General features: G+C 46.0%; 1 protein-coding gene across 2 annotated transcripts in view; it reads right to left on the bottom strand.

Annotated features, from left to right (window-relative positions):
• The window catches only part of LOC142563796 (uncharacterized protein CG43867), a 94,182-nt gene that overhangs the window by 70,675 nt on the left and 11,371 nt on the right, over positions 1-12,136 (bottom strand). Inside the window, exons 2-4 of one of the 2 annotated variants that reach the window (XM_075674414.1) lie at positions 9,576-9,803; positions 6,513-6,659; positions 460-566 (exon numbers count right to left, since the gene is read on the bottom strand). In XM_075674414.1, coding sequence (XP_075530529.1) covers positions 460-566; positions 6,513-6,659; positions 9,576-9,752 — 431 coding nt within the window. In that variant the 5' untranslated portion in view covers positions 9,753-9,803. The remainder of the gene's footprint in view (positions 1-459; positions 567-6,512; positions 6,660-9,575; positions 9,804-12,136) is intronic. The other variant, XM_075674416.1, reaches the window with a different exon arrangement.

Below are 12,136 nucleotides of genomic sequence, written 5' to 3'. Positions count from 1 at the left end.
ATTAGAAACACGTGAATAAGTACAGCACTATGTTACACGCAGCGCAAGTGTGCTCCAAAGCCCTACATGTGTGCATCAAGACAATCAGTTTCTATGTTGTTCAGTGCAACAAATGGCCTCGCCACACTTCTAATGCTGTTAGTCAGTGCTGCATCCATCTAGTCCTCTTCTATGTCCTTTGTTTCGTGCTGATTTAACAATTACAGATTGGCTGACACCAGTGCTATCCTGCGCTGCACTGCGCGGAATTGGCAAGACAGAGTACAGGCACTTAAGGAAGTTGTTGGACGAGTAGGTAGTTCAGGATTGCTATACATCACCCTGCTTGGACGCAACATAAGTAACATCTGTCTCGACTCCTTCTCTGCATCACATTGCTTGTATTGCACCAGGCAGGCTATTGTCTATGCAATATGCAAGTAAGTGTATTGCAGAGTGAGATGCAGGGACAGATCGCACCCCTTGTGGGCCGTGCCATCTTCCTCGGGCGAGGCCATGGAACTGCACGAGGAGAGGGTGGTCACCTCCCGGAACCGCTTACGCTCCAACCGTACTCCGGGGCAACTCTGCAAGACAGACGGCAGGCAAGGGAGTTTGGTCACTCATTACCGATAGCTGTTTTCGGCTACACACATTTATTGATGCACTAGGAATCATCTTCGGTGGCACCTGCCGTACCACACTCAATGAAAGCCACTTTATGCTGGTATATACAGTCAAAGCTTGTTATAAGAAAGCTACAATGGACACAAGGATACATGCATTGCATTACAGTTGAACCTTGCAATAATGAAATCAGCGGGGAACGCGAAAAAATTCGCTTTTATGAGAATTTCGTTATTGCAAAATGAGACAGCACGGGCAGGCAATGCAATGCAGAACGAAACTTTACTGTCAAAATTTCGTTAGCCTACTCTCGAGGATATAGCTTGCTCAAGGATATAGAGCTGCATTGCCAACAGTGCAAAGTGTGCCGCATGCGTCAATCGGTAGTGGCAGCAATGCCATGGAGCAGTATTCTCAGTCAATTACGTTCCGAGATCCAATCACTTTTGCGAGGTTTTGTGTAACTCGGCACCGGACGCAGAGAAACAGCACTCCACGCATGTAGCAGCATTTCTCCAGCGTACGCTGTTGCCCGTAGGCACCAACACGTCCGGTGCCGCGCACAAAAATGATCATATCTCGTATACCCAAAGGCAATTGATCGAGATTACGACCCTTTCATTGTGCCAAATTTATATGCGCTGCCTATTGGGTGGCACCAAAACCTGTGTGTTCTTGAAGCAAGGAATTCATATTGCAGCAGAACTGATAGTTGGGCGAGTTGGTACGAATTCATAGTAAAATATTTTTGCGCGCACAATTGACAAGGACACAGTGAAGGGGGGACACACGAGCGCTTACTCACAACTATTTTATTTTCAGAAAGATATAGAACATATATACCCCAGCTATCAGCGCTGAGCATGTGCTGAGCATGTCAGTAAAACAGAAACAGATTAAAAAAACAGATTGAAGTTTGGCGTTGAAGTTTGGTGTTTTGGCGTTGAAGTGGTTTTCAGTGCTCCTAACAAGGTGCAATAACTGTGCCAAGCTATTTCCAACAAATTAGACAATAGGGTAAAAAAATGTAGCTGCGGTCTAAAAGACGATCAAAAATTCACAAAATGCAGAATAGGTGCTGTGTAGCGGCTTCCATTGACATGTGGCAACATGTACATAGGGCAAACCGGTCGGTGCATAAACACCCGTCTAAAAGAACATGAACATTCTCTTGGTAAAGAAAATCATGCGCACTTGTCAAACCACTGCAATCTATGCCACTGTGATCCGGTATTTTTTAACACTGACATTTTGTTTTCAGATAAAAATAAATTAACACGTGACATCACAGAAGCATTTCATATAAAAAAGTGCGCTGAAAGATGCATAAGTCAACCATCGGTTGTAATCACTGAAAATGAATTAGATTTTTTAAATACTCGTTGAACCTTCTTAATCTGTTTTTTAATCTGTTTCTGTTTTACTGACATGCTCAGCACATGCTCAGCGCTGATAGCTGGGGTATATATGTTCTATATCTTTCCGAAAATAAAATAGTTGTGAGCTAGCGCTCGTGTGTCCCCCCTTCACTGTGTCCTTGTCAATTGCGCGCGCAAAAATATTTTACTATGGATGCATATTCCTTGACGATAGTTCGATCACAGACCGATGTGTGACTCCATGCTGCGACTGCCATCTCAAACGCCATAAACAATTCCATGTCGGTGGGGCATGGACTTACTTCTTTTTGCTGCACTTTTCCCACCAAGATGCACATTATGCACTGCACTAGGTATGCAAATATCGTCGTAACATGTTAGCAGCAATATGCACGCCCCTTCAAACCGGCAATCAACAAACAAGGTGGCAGCCATGACGTGTTGCCAGTGCACGTGTCACTTCCGGCGCTTTTTTTTTTTGTAAACATATGGTATTTTGTTGTTGCGAGAATTCTGTTGTCACAGGATTTCATTATCGCCGGTTTCGACTGTATATCCAATACTTGTTAGGAGCATATATTCATTATGTGCTGGTATCGGTGAGAAATATATCACACTGACTGTTCTATTGAAGTTTTACTATAGAGGGGCTGCAGAGTGCCATTGTGAGGATGCTGCCATCTCCCATTCTCGTCAGGCACCAAAATATTTCGAATGACCCTAGTGCCATAAATTTTATGTGAAAGCAACATTAGCACTTGCGACTGAGTTTTGAATAGTTAGTACAGTTGAATCTCGATAATTCGAACTCGAAGAGACTAAAAAATTTGTTCAAATTAAAAGAAGTTTGAATTAAAAGAAAGACTTGTTCTTGAAGTACTCGTGCACCATAGTACAATACACGAATGGTGTAAGTCGTGAAAAATTGCGGCACGCAAGCACACAATGAGCGAGTACCACGAAACTGCCCCCGCTGGACAATGCTAGCTTCCCTGGTAACGGCAGAAAACGAAACTTCAGGGATTGGACTAAGCTGGCGCCAGGCCGTCACGGAAGCGGGCTTGCGCGGAGACCATTGAAGGTGAGGGAGTTACGAGGGAGTTGAAAGGCAGGGCGAGGGGAGTGCAGTTGTGAGGAGGGGCGGGAGGAAAGCGGATTTGCTTTCCCACCAGCTTGATGGACGGCACTAATTACCTCTGCCACCTAGACTTACTACCACCTAAGACTGCCACGGCGGAGCTGCCAAGGTCGGACTGGGCCTCCACCACTGCTTCCCACTGCATGCTTGCGTTATTTTTCCTTCATCTGCTGACAGATCGGCGCTACGCTTACATCCTTCATCCTGCGTTCTTAACTCGTCAAGTCTTATGAAGATGACGAAGTGATTGCCACTAGTCATAATCATGTGGGTGTGCTCCCTTCATTTGCAGCATCACCGCGTTCAAAAGCCAAGGAGAATGAAGTACTGGGTGTCCCCTTCACGTCCTCGTATTCAGGGTCCGTCTTGTTGCACAGAATTGCATGTAGCGCACTGTCTCCAACAACATTTCCATCGGAATGTCTCGGTTTAAACTCGTCATTGTAAAAATCGCTCGAAAGGTGAAGCATCAATTGCGATAGCAAATTAGAGGACAGCTACACAAAGCAAGGATAGTAGTTTCATCGGCCGTATAAACTTGTAAACATAGGCATACTAACTGCATTAACAAGCATGATGTCATGCACACAAGCAAACATGAACGCATCTCACTCGATGACCACGGAAACTCGTCAAAACGCTGGCACGAGGAAACGCAGCAGCAGCAGCAAGCGAAGTGACGTTCGTGCCGTTCATTGCTTTAACAAAAAGTGAGCACCTAGAACACAAAGCTACGAGCTGCCGAGGTACCTAGACTCTGCCCCAACATAGACTGCTCTCAAGATACGGCTGCACGAACGCGTGCAGCCGCCACATGCACAGTTGCAGCCGGAATAGAATGCCGCCTCACCCCGCCCCCAGTGCCTCGCAACGTTGGGTACCTCACGCATCGCGGAAGACGGCATGCTTCCTCCCCGCTCCACCAGCCATGGTTGCTTAGTGGCTATGGTGTTGGGCTGCTAAGCACGAGGTCGCGGAATCGAGTCCCGGCCACGACGACCGTATTTCGATGGGGGTGAAATGCAAAAACACCCGTACGCTTAGATTTAGGTGCACGTTAAAGAACCCCAGGTGGTCCAAATTTTCAGAGTCCTCCACTACGGCGTGCCTCATAATCAGAAAGTGGTTTTGGCATGCAATACCCCATAATTTATTTTAATTCCTCCCCGCTCCGTCTCTTTCACACGGGCGAGACTGAACCGTGATCGTCGGCTTCCCTTGTACACTTTCACTCGCACATAAAGCGTAGGGCAGGCGGCAACAGTATTATGGTCCTTGGACTTCATAAGGAACCTTGCGCACGGCATTGAGGAGTCTCTCCTAACCCTTTTCTTCTATGGCAATGTCAGAGCAATGCTGGTCGAGGGTGCCGCTACGTGATTTGGCGTACTGCTGAGAGCATTGTCGAAGTATGGTATGTCCGAATTAACTGTCGCAAATGCTGGCACGTTTGGAATTACCAGGCGTTTTCGCCCATTGTAATGTTTACATAACCTTGATTGGACCACAGTGTCAGTTCGAATGAACGAGATTCAACTGCATCTGGCAAAAAATTATATGTAGTGCTCAAAGTGATTAACACAGAAGGAGAAATGCTGCGTCCTTTTGCTTGTACTATGGCTGCTTGTTTACAGACATGCAGTTTTTTGTCTGTAGTGTTAGTGAGTAAGCACCATTGCTGCTGAGGCATGTACATTTACATTCGCCTTGCATGTTGAAAACAATTGATCACCCCAATGGTTTTACAATAGAAGTACAGTAGAACATTAATGAGAATAGATATACCAAATTATTGGGTACATTGAAGTACATAAACCGAGAATTTAGTACGCTGTGCTTCATTTCATTCAGCAGGCTACTGCTTTGGCAAAACTGAAAATGCAGGATCTGAGGCAATATTGCTTATATTGAAGTTAATATATTTGTTCACTCGATAATTTGTTCACCTGGTACACGTCTAGTAGTAAAAATGCCAATCAGTCAGCAAGTGAAACTTAAAATAGTGCATTCTGGATGTACATGCACATTTTGACTGACGGCTGGCCTTGCACAGTCATCAGCCAGAGCCAACATGCTGATGCTATGTGAATACACCAGTTGTACGGTTGCCCACTAAAGACAGTGGAAAACATGTTTGTAATTTAGTATTGTTCAACTGCCACATGTCGTCACAGCAAGCCACTGATGGACCATGAGAACCAGCAAAAAATCCTTTGCTGGTAATCAGATGCGCCATGTCTACATTTGTTTCGCATAGATCTGAGTACAATTTGTTCCTGCCAACACATCCGTATGTGTGACTAAAATGATTATTGAATATAATGGAGGTATTTTCATTTCAGATGCAACTTTGTTGAAAGAATGTTTGAAAGCAAAACATGGCCAACCAAATTTTAGATTGACCATGTTATATCCGTGTTCCTTAAATGAATTGTCTGGCCTTATTCTTACTATTTAGTGTGCCAGGGAACTTTTAGGTCACAAGCGGAGAGTTCCCTTACAATCATCAGCAGCTTATATGTAGATGCGCAGGGACATTTAGTGAATACTGTCAACCCAGGGTTCACCACACGGTGGAAATGCCACTCATAACTCAGGTTTACTGCCCACCGCTCTGTCTGACTGGTCAAGATTTTTTTTTCTTTCGTGATTCTTGGCTGCTTCTTGATTATGTAAGGAAATATTATAAATAAAAGTAACGTAGAAGCTTTAAAAATCAATTTCCTACTGCGCTCTCTACAAAAATTAGGTAGAAAATTGGGAGCCAGGAGATGCCATCTCACCACGAACTGGGTGACTTTCTGTTGGGGCAATGCCGCCATTTAGCAACCATCGTAAAGAGGAGCAATCTGCACTTCAGCTTGCCACAGTGCCGTATTTCGCGAAGCCAAAGTAAAAGCAACAGAAACTAACGCAAAAAAAAAAACATCGCGATTTGTTACTGCTGCAATGCAGACATGGAAAGTGCTGCTATTAGCTGACACAAATGCGCAATGCCGACACACAATTTCGACAGCAGCGAGCTGTGCATTTTTTTCCCTGTGAAGTGCGGTGATAACAGTGGGATGCGTCGCTGGCTTGCATTAGCTTCATTAATGCATCCAAAATGCAAAATTGGTGAAATTACAATTCAAAATCACACAATGGTCATATCGCCGTATCGGAAAAGAGAGAGAGGGAGATAAGTTTAATGATGTAGATGTAAACTACAGTTGAATCTGCCAACCAAATATTTTAGTGACTTCGGTTTGTACGTTTTCCCAGTTAGTACATCTTTTTCTCGCTTTTTTTTTTTTTTTTCTAAAATGCATGAACGAAGTCCTTATGTACTTCAAGAAAGCTGGTACACAATGGGCACTGGTGGTTCATGTCGCGCGGGATCGCCGTACCGTGGGGTGTAGGACAGCAGCCGTGTAGGCGGGCGGGGCCTCGTCGTCGTCGGGTGGGGCACCCGCGCTGGCTGTCAGCTGCTCGCTCAGGTGTGTCAGCCGCCGTCTCAGTTCCTCCAGCTGTTCGTTGCACCGCTCATTCTGCTCCTGTGAATGCGCACAGATGACAAGAAATTGGAACAAGACAAAGGGCTTGCAGGGTGGCGGACACTTGGTGCGACCAATAGTGGGCAAAGTTCTACTGATCAGCATAGTAAAAAGTGCCACTATTTATGTCACTTTCCTTTGTTCATGTGTTATACATTATCGGTCCATCACCTCATAGTATTATATGTACAGTTGCCGACCAATAATTCAGACATGCTTGATTATTCGTACAGGCCAGTGGCACCACCGCTAGCTCCATAGATAATGAATAAGCACGGCCAAAATTTTGGACACCTTGTAGCATGCCGTGCGATGATTCGGACTCCGACTGCAAGACCACGTGCTAATTTGACCACCGAGTCCAGCAGAAACTGTGATAATTTCGTTTTGATACGTCACTGCAGATGTCACCAGCACCTCCTCAAAACCGAAACTAGCTAAGCCCACTTGATCGTGTAATCACCGATGAGAATTCGGTGCATGCATTCACTGTGTTTTCGTCTGTCTGTAGCAACAGCGTGACCATGGCAGAAATACAGGCCGCGATTCTGTAGCGGTTGTGCTCGATTCTATGAAACAACTCTTATCATCCATCGTTCATGGCCGCCTGATCCTGTTGATGACGCATGTGGAGAGTTGAGCTGACCACTCACAAAGCGCGAGAAGTGCGACAATGAATAGCATGAAAGGCATTGCTAGAAAATTGTGGCCACAAAATGTCTAGGCCAAAGGCAAGCCCATGTGTGTGTAGCAATGTGTTGACAAACTTGGGCCATATTCTTGGACGATCACTTTCGAAGATACTTCAATGTTTGCGATATTTTGCGTGCCTAGCAGCGAACGCATCAACGGGCTGCAGCCTTTCTGAACTGTGATAAGACAGTGGGCTTGGCAGTGTGCCAAGGATGCTGTCGCTCGTAGACGCTGATATGCGTTATGCTAGTCCCTGAAAATTAAAATTATCTCCGAAAGTGACGATCCGAAAATGTGGCGCATCTTTTTCGGCCACTTGTGCAAAAAAGTTAACTTATTTGTGGAAAAATCCGGTATTTTGGACTCCCAATTACACCAGTGTTCTGGTTATCCCTGTCGAGTCCAAATTATTGGTCAGTGTCTGCGTGTTCCGGTGTTCGCTTTGTTTTGCATAAGCGTTCTTTTCTGTTTCTTTTGACTACTATGTTAGTTGTTGCCATGTGGAAACAACCAGCTTATTTTCTTAAACTCAGCATTCAACCTTTTCTATTTCTCTTCTTGGGCGTATGATTGTCGCTCCTATTCATGTGCCCTTTTTCCCGCTACCTGTCTTGTGTAAATTTTAAGATGTTTTATACTTAAATGCTGTGTACTGATACTATATATAATACATAGTGTATATCACCCAACTGCAATGCTATTGTATGAGAGTACCAGTGTTGTGAATATATAAACATGAGAGATGTTTGGAAGAGCATGACATTCACTCCTAATTTCAAAATGGCTTTCACTGAGGACTGTCCGCTGCAACCCAAATGATTTCTAGTGTACATGCCTTCACACCAGTTCTAGATAAAGCTGGTCAGGAGTACAGGCACAAGCAATGCTTACATGCACAATGGGTGTGTGCACATTAGACTGGAGAATGGCTCCTTAATACATAATTTTTTACACCCCGCATTTTTCTCACTTCCTTTCACATTGAAAACCCCATACATAATAATGTTTCTACCGTTAAATAAAAGTAGTTCAAAGTTAACACTTCCTCTGTGCGTATTTTTGTGTATATTTGTGAAAAAATTTTTACATTGCAACTTCAATTACAATTTTGGCGAGATATCGCAAGCAAAACACAAGACTTGAAGGAAAGGACAACACGAAGAAGTACCATTGCAGCTACCGCTTCGTGTTGTCCTTTACTTCAAGCCTCATGTTTTGCTTGCGGTATCTTCCCAAAATCATGAATCACCAACTGGCCTACACCCATGCTCTGCTATGTTCAATTATAAGATTCTTGAACAAACGCACTACCTGACATGTTTTCGTCCAGAGTCCTCAAGACCTTGCCAAAACAAATTAAATGAGAATCACAGATAAAGGCACCCACACACTGAGTTGTGACTGAATTGATAGGGTCTTGCAATGGATAAAATTTTCAGAATCAACCAGCAAAGAATAACTGTGGCTCTGGGATGTAAAAGCCAACCAATTCAGCGAAAGGAAGACACTCTCACAGAAAGTTTCAGCCACTATGCACATAGTATTTTAGCGCTGTGCTGCTATTTTAGTGCAAGAATGGGGTCGACACGTCAGAAGCCGCACTGCTGATGGCATCTGGTGATGCTCCGTTAAAATAAGAATGTTCCAAACATGTTTTTTTGCATGTACCACATGTTGGCAACAAAAAGTAGAGTGTCCGGAAGTTTCTGTCACTGTGGGAACCCTTACGACCATTTATGGTCCGTGAAAGGGCCACATGGTTTATATAAGCACCATGTTGCAAAAAGCTCTGTACAGTAAACTCTGAGCTGGTACTGTCCTCAAATGGCCACACTGAAGCCATAAACCCCTGTATTTTTACAATACCTGCCCAGTCGCTCAACAATGTGAGCTAGTCGCCCGGTGCCGTGGTACCACGTTCCCAGTCATTTCATACCTGTTGTTGCCAGAGCATGGAAAACTTTTGCCGAATGCTATTGTCACCCCTTGCCCAACTTCTATGCGTCCGTATGACATGCAATGAAAGAAAGTTGATGTGACTATAAGCATGCCTTATAAACTGTGACCAACTACCGGGAAAGCAGCGCCCTCTAAGCGACACCGGTTTTGGCGTCACTGGGCTGGCATTAAAAAAATTTCGGGAGGTCAGTGCTAAACCACACACGCACAAGCCAACACTGTCTAGTATTATCCAAAGACCCACTCCGTTGAGGCCTTCCTTGCCTGCAGGCGGGTGTTGTGCTCCTCGAGCTGCCTGAGGCGCTGGGCGACCCAGAGCCGCACGGCTTGTGCCTGGGCGTGGGCGCGCTGTGCCTGGTGGGCGCGCAGCTGCCGCTGCTGGGCCAGCTCCCGCTCCAGGCGCAGCACCTCCTCCGCGAGGCGCAGCACCTGCTCACCCATCCACCTCAGCCACTCTGCTGCCTTTGCCACCGATGGGACAGCCACCTGCGCCTGCGATGGGTGCCACGTCTATTTGCCACGTTTGCGGACAAACTAAAAACTCGGACCATTGGTTACAGTTCACCTGTTATGGCTAGCTAAGCGGCACGCAAACTAACTAGGAAGGCTGGCATACTGAAGCACTACTAAGCACAAAAGAAAAATTGCGAGCAGCACCAGAGCTATCGTATAATGCGTGGCAACCATGTCACCATTAGCTACGTTAACAAAACTTGGGGCTGGGCTCGTCAGTTCAACATTTAACCACTACGACTACCGAGCAGGAAAACACACACACGGACTTGCATCCTGAAGTGCTATTAATTACCAGAAGCTCAGGGGCAATACCAGCCAAGTTTCTGTGAAGCTATTATAGCACACAGTTATCATGCAGTCATGCCAAGAAACAATCCATCATCGGTTGTCAGGCAACAAAAGCAAAATTCAATACTTTACATGGCCATGTGTGAAAAAATGGGACCTAACGCCAGTGTGCACAGTGGATGTACCACTGCCTGCAAAGTAAGTATGGGAATGTTATAAAATGAAGAATAATGAAAGATTAGTTGGACAGTAGTGACATTGGAGTTAGTCGGCTGGGTATTTTTTAAATCTGAGGCGCTCGATACAAACGTGCTGATGAGAAAGAAGGATGACAAAAGAGAATTACTACTGCATGTGCCCTCTTTACACATCCACATCTTTGCAGAGAGTGTCAATATCAGAGAAGTGGGAAAAATAAGCGGTGGCAGTTGTTTTGTCAGCGAACTCATATACTAGTAGCAAAGACTATGCCACTAGATCTTTCCACAACTACACCTGCATTTGGCAGTGTCCCTGCAGCAACCTACAGGGTCATGTGTTGGAAAGAAAAGGTTGATGAGCACGAAATGAACATGATGAGAAACAAGGGAAAAGATCTAGACAAGCGCTTCTCTTGTCGGCACATTTCTAACCCTGTCTTCGTCGTCATTTTGTGCTCGGGAGTCTTTTCTACGGATATAGAGTGTGCTCATTACAATGGACCTGGTGTTAGGAATGGCCTGCCCAGGTGGCAACATGCAAGTTTTCGCAGCCAGCTGCAGCTGTGAGCATGGCGAGCTTCGCCGAAGATATCATGGAAGCCTTCAACACACCCGCCACGGTGACTCATTTCGTAGGGACCCTGAGGTGGCGCGTCAACAACCCCTCGGCGCCGCTATGACTAAACGTGATCGGCGGATCAAGTATTGTCAGTGAAATCGGCAACGGCTTCACGGTTCGACTGAAGCAGGGGGATTTCCTGGAAGGGGATGCCTTGCGGTGCCTTTTCACGCACCTTTGAAGACGCCAGACAATGGACAGTGGTGGAGGCCACTGTGTGAGGTCCGCTCTGGAATTTAGAGGCGCCGGACAAGGGACAACTGGTGGCCACGGTGCCTGGTCAGCTTGGGGGACCAACACACCTTTCAAGACTCAAGATAATGGGCAAGCGGTGGGTCGAGTGCGTTGACGTTTGACGCTGCTAATCGGCAGTGAAAACTGTGCGTACGTGTGTGTAAACTGTCCCGCAGATAGGCGGCTTGTTTACGATGACATCGAACGTTTTGCCTCACCTAGGGATCTAGGGAACACAAAGTGCTTAAAAATGGCTGTTTGTCCGCTGCGAGATGTGCTGGTCGTTGTGCTCTGTGCTCGTCAATGTACTTGTGAGCTGTGTGCTCGTAAGCTGTGTGCTGTATGCTCGTCTTGCGTGCTCCATTAGGGAGACACGCATAGACTGTTGAATGTATCTCTTGTTTAAACTGTAAACACTGTAAATAAACCCTGTTCACTAGTTCCTCCCAAGTTCCTCTCTACGACCTTCGACCCTTACAAATGGTGGCAGCGGCGAGATCGTCCGACAACTCCTACAACTGTATACCAGCGGTGGGATCGTCCGACAAATCTTACACCGGGTAAAATAGACTTTCGCATATTATTGCAACAAAGTTCACTTTTAACAGACCACTCTACAACGAACTATAGGCTCTAGCAGACGAAATTAGCAGCAATTTGTGTCAAAATCGAGCGTATAAAACGGACTTGCGAGGGTCAGCCGACGATCGCGGCTCAATATCGCGCGCACGAGGAAAGGCGGGGCGCAAGTGCGCAATCTTCTTTCACGCGCGAGGCACGGGGGCGACGCGAGGGAGCGGGTTTCACTCCGGCGGCTGCTGATTAGGGCGCGGCCGCCATATATATCCTGAAAGCAATCCGTGATGCGGACAAAGTGCGCGCCCGCTCGGGCGCCGTATCTTGAAAGTGATCTGCGATGCGGACAAATGCGCGCCCGCGCGGATGCCGTTCCTTTTTTGAAAGCGATC

The sequence above is a fragment of the Dermacentor variabilis genome, chromosome 11, assembly GCF_050947875.1.
Source record: "Dermacentor variabilis isolate Ectoservices chromosome 11, ASM5094787v1, whole genome shotgun sequence".
Taxonomy (NCBI): Eukaryota; Metazoa; Arthropoda; class Arachnida; order Ixodida; family Ixodidae; genus Dermacentor; species Dermacentor variabilis.
Note: the sequence above shows the minus strand (reverse complement) of the source record. Positions and strands in the feature narration are given on the sequence as shown.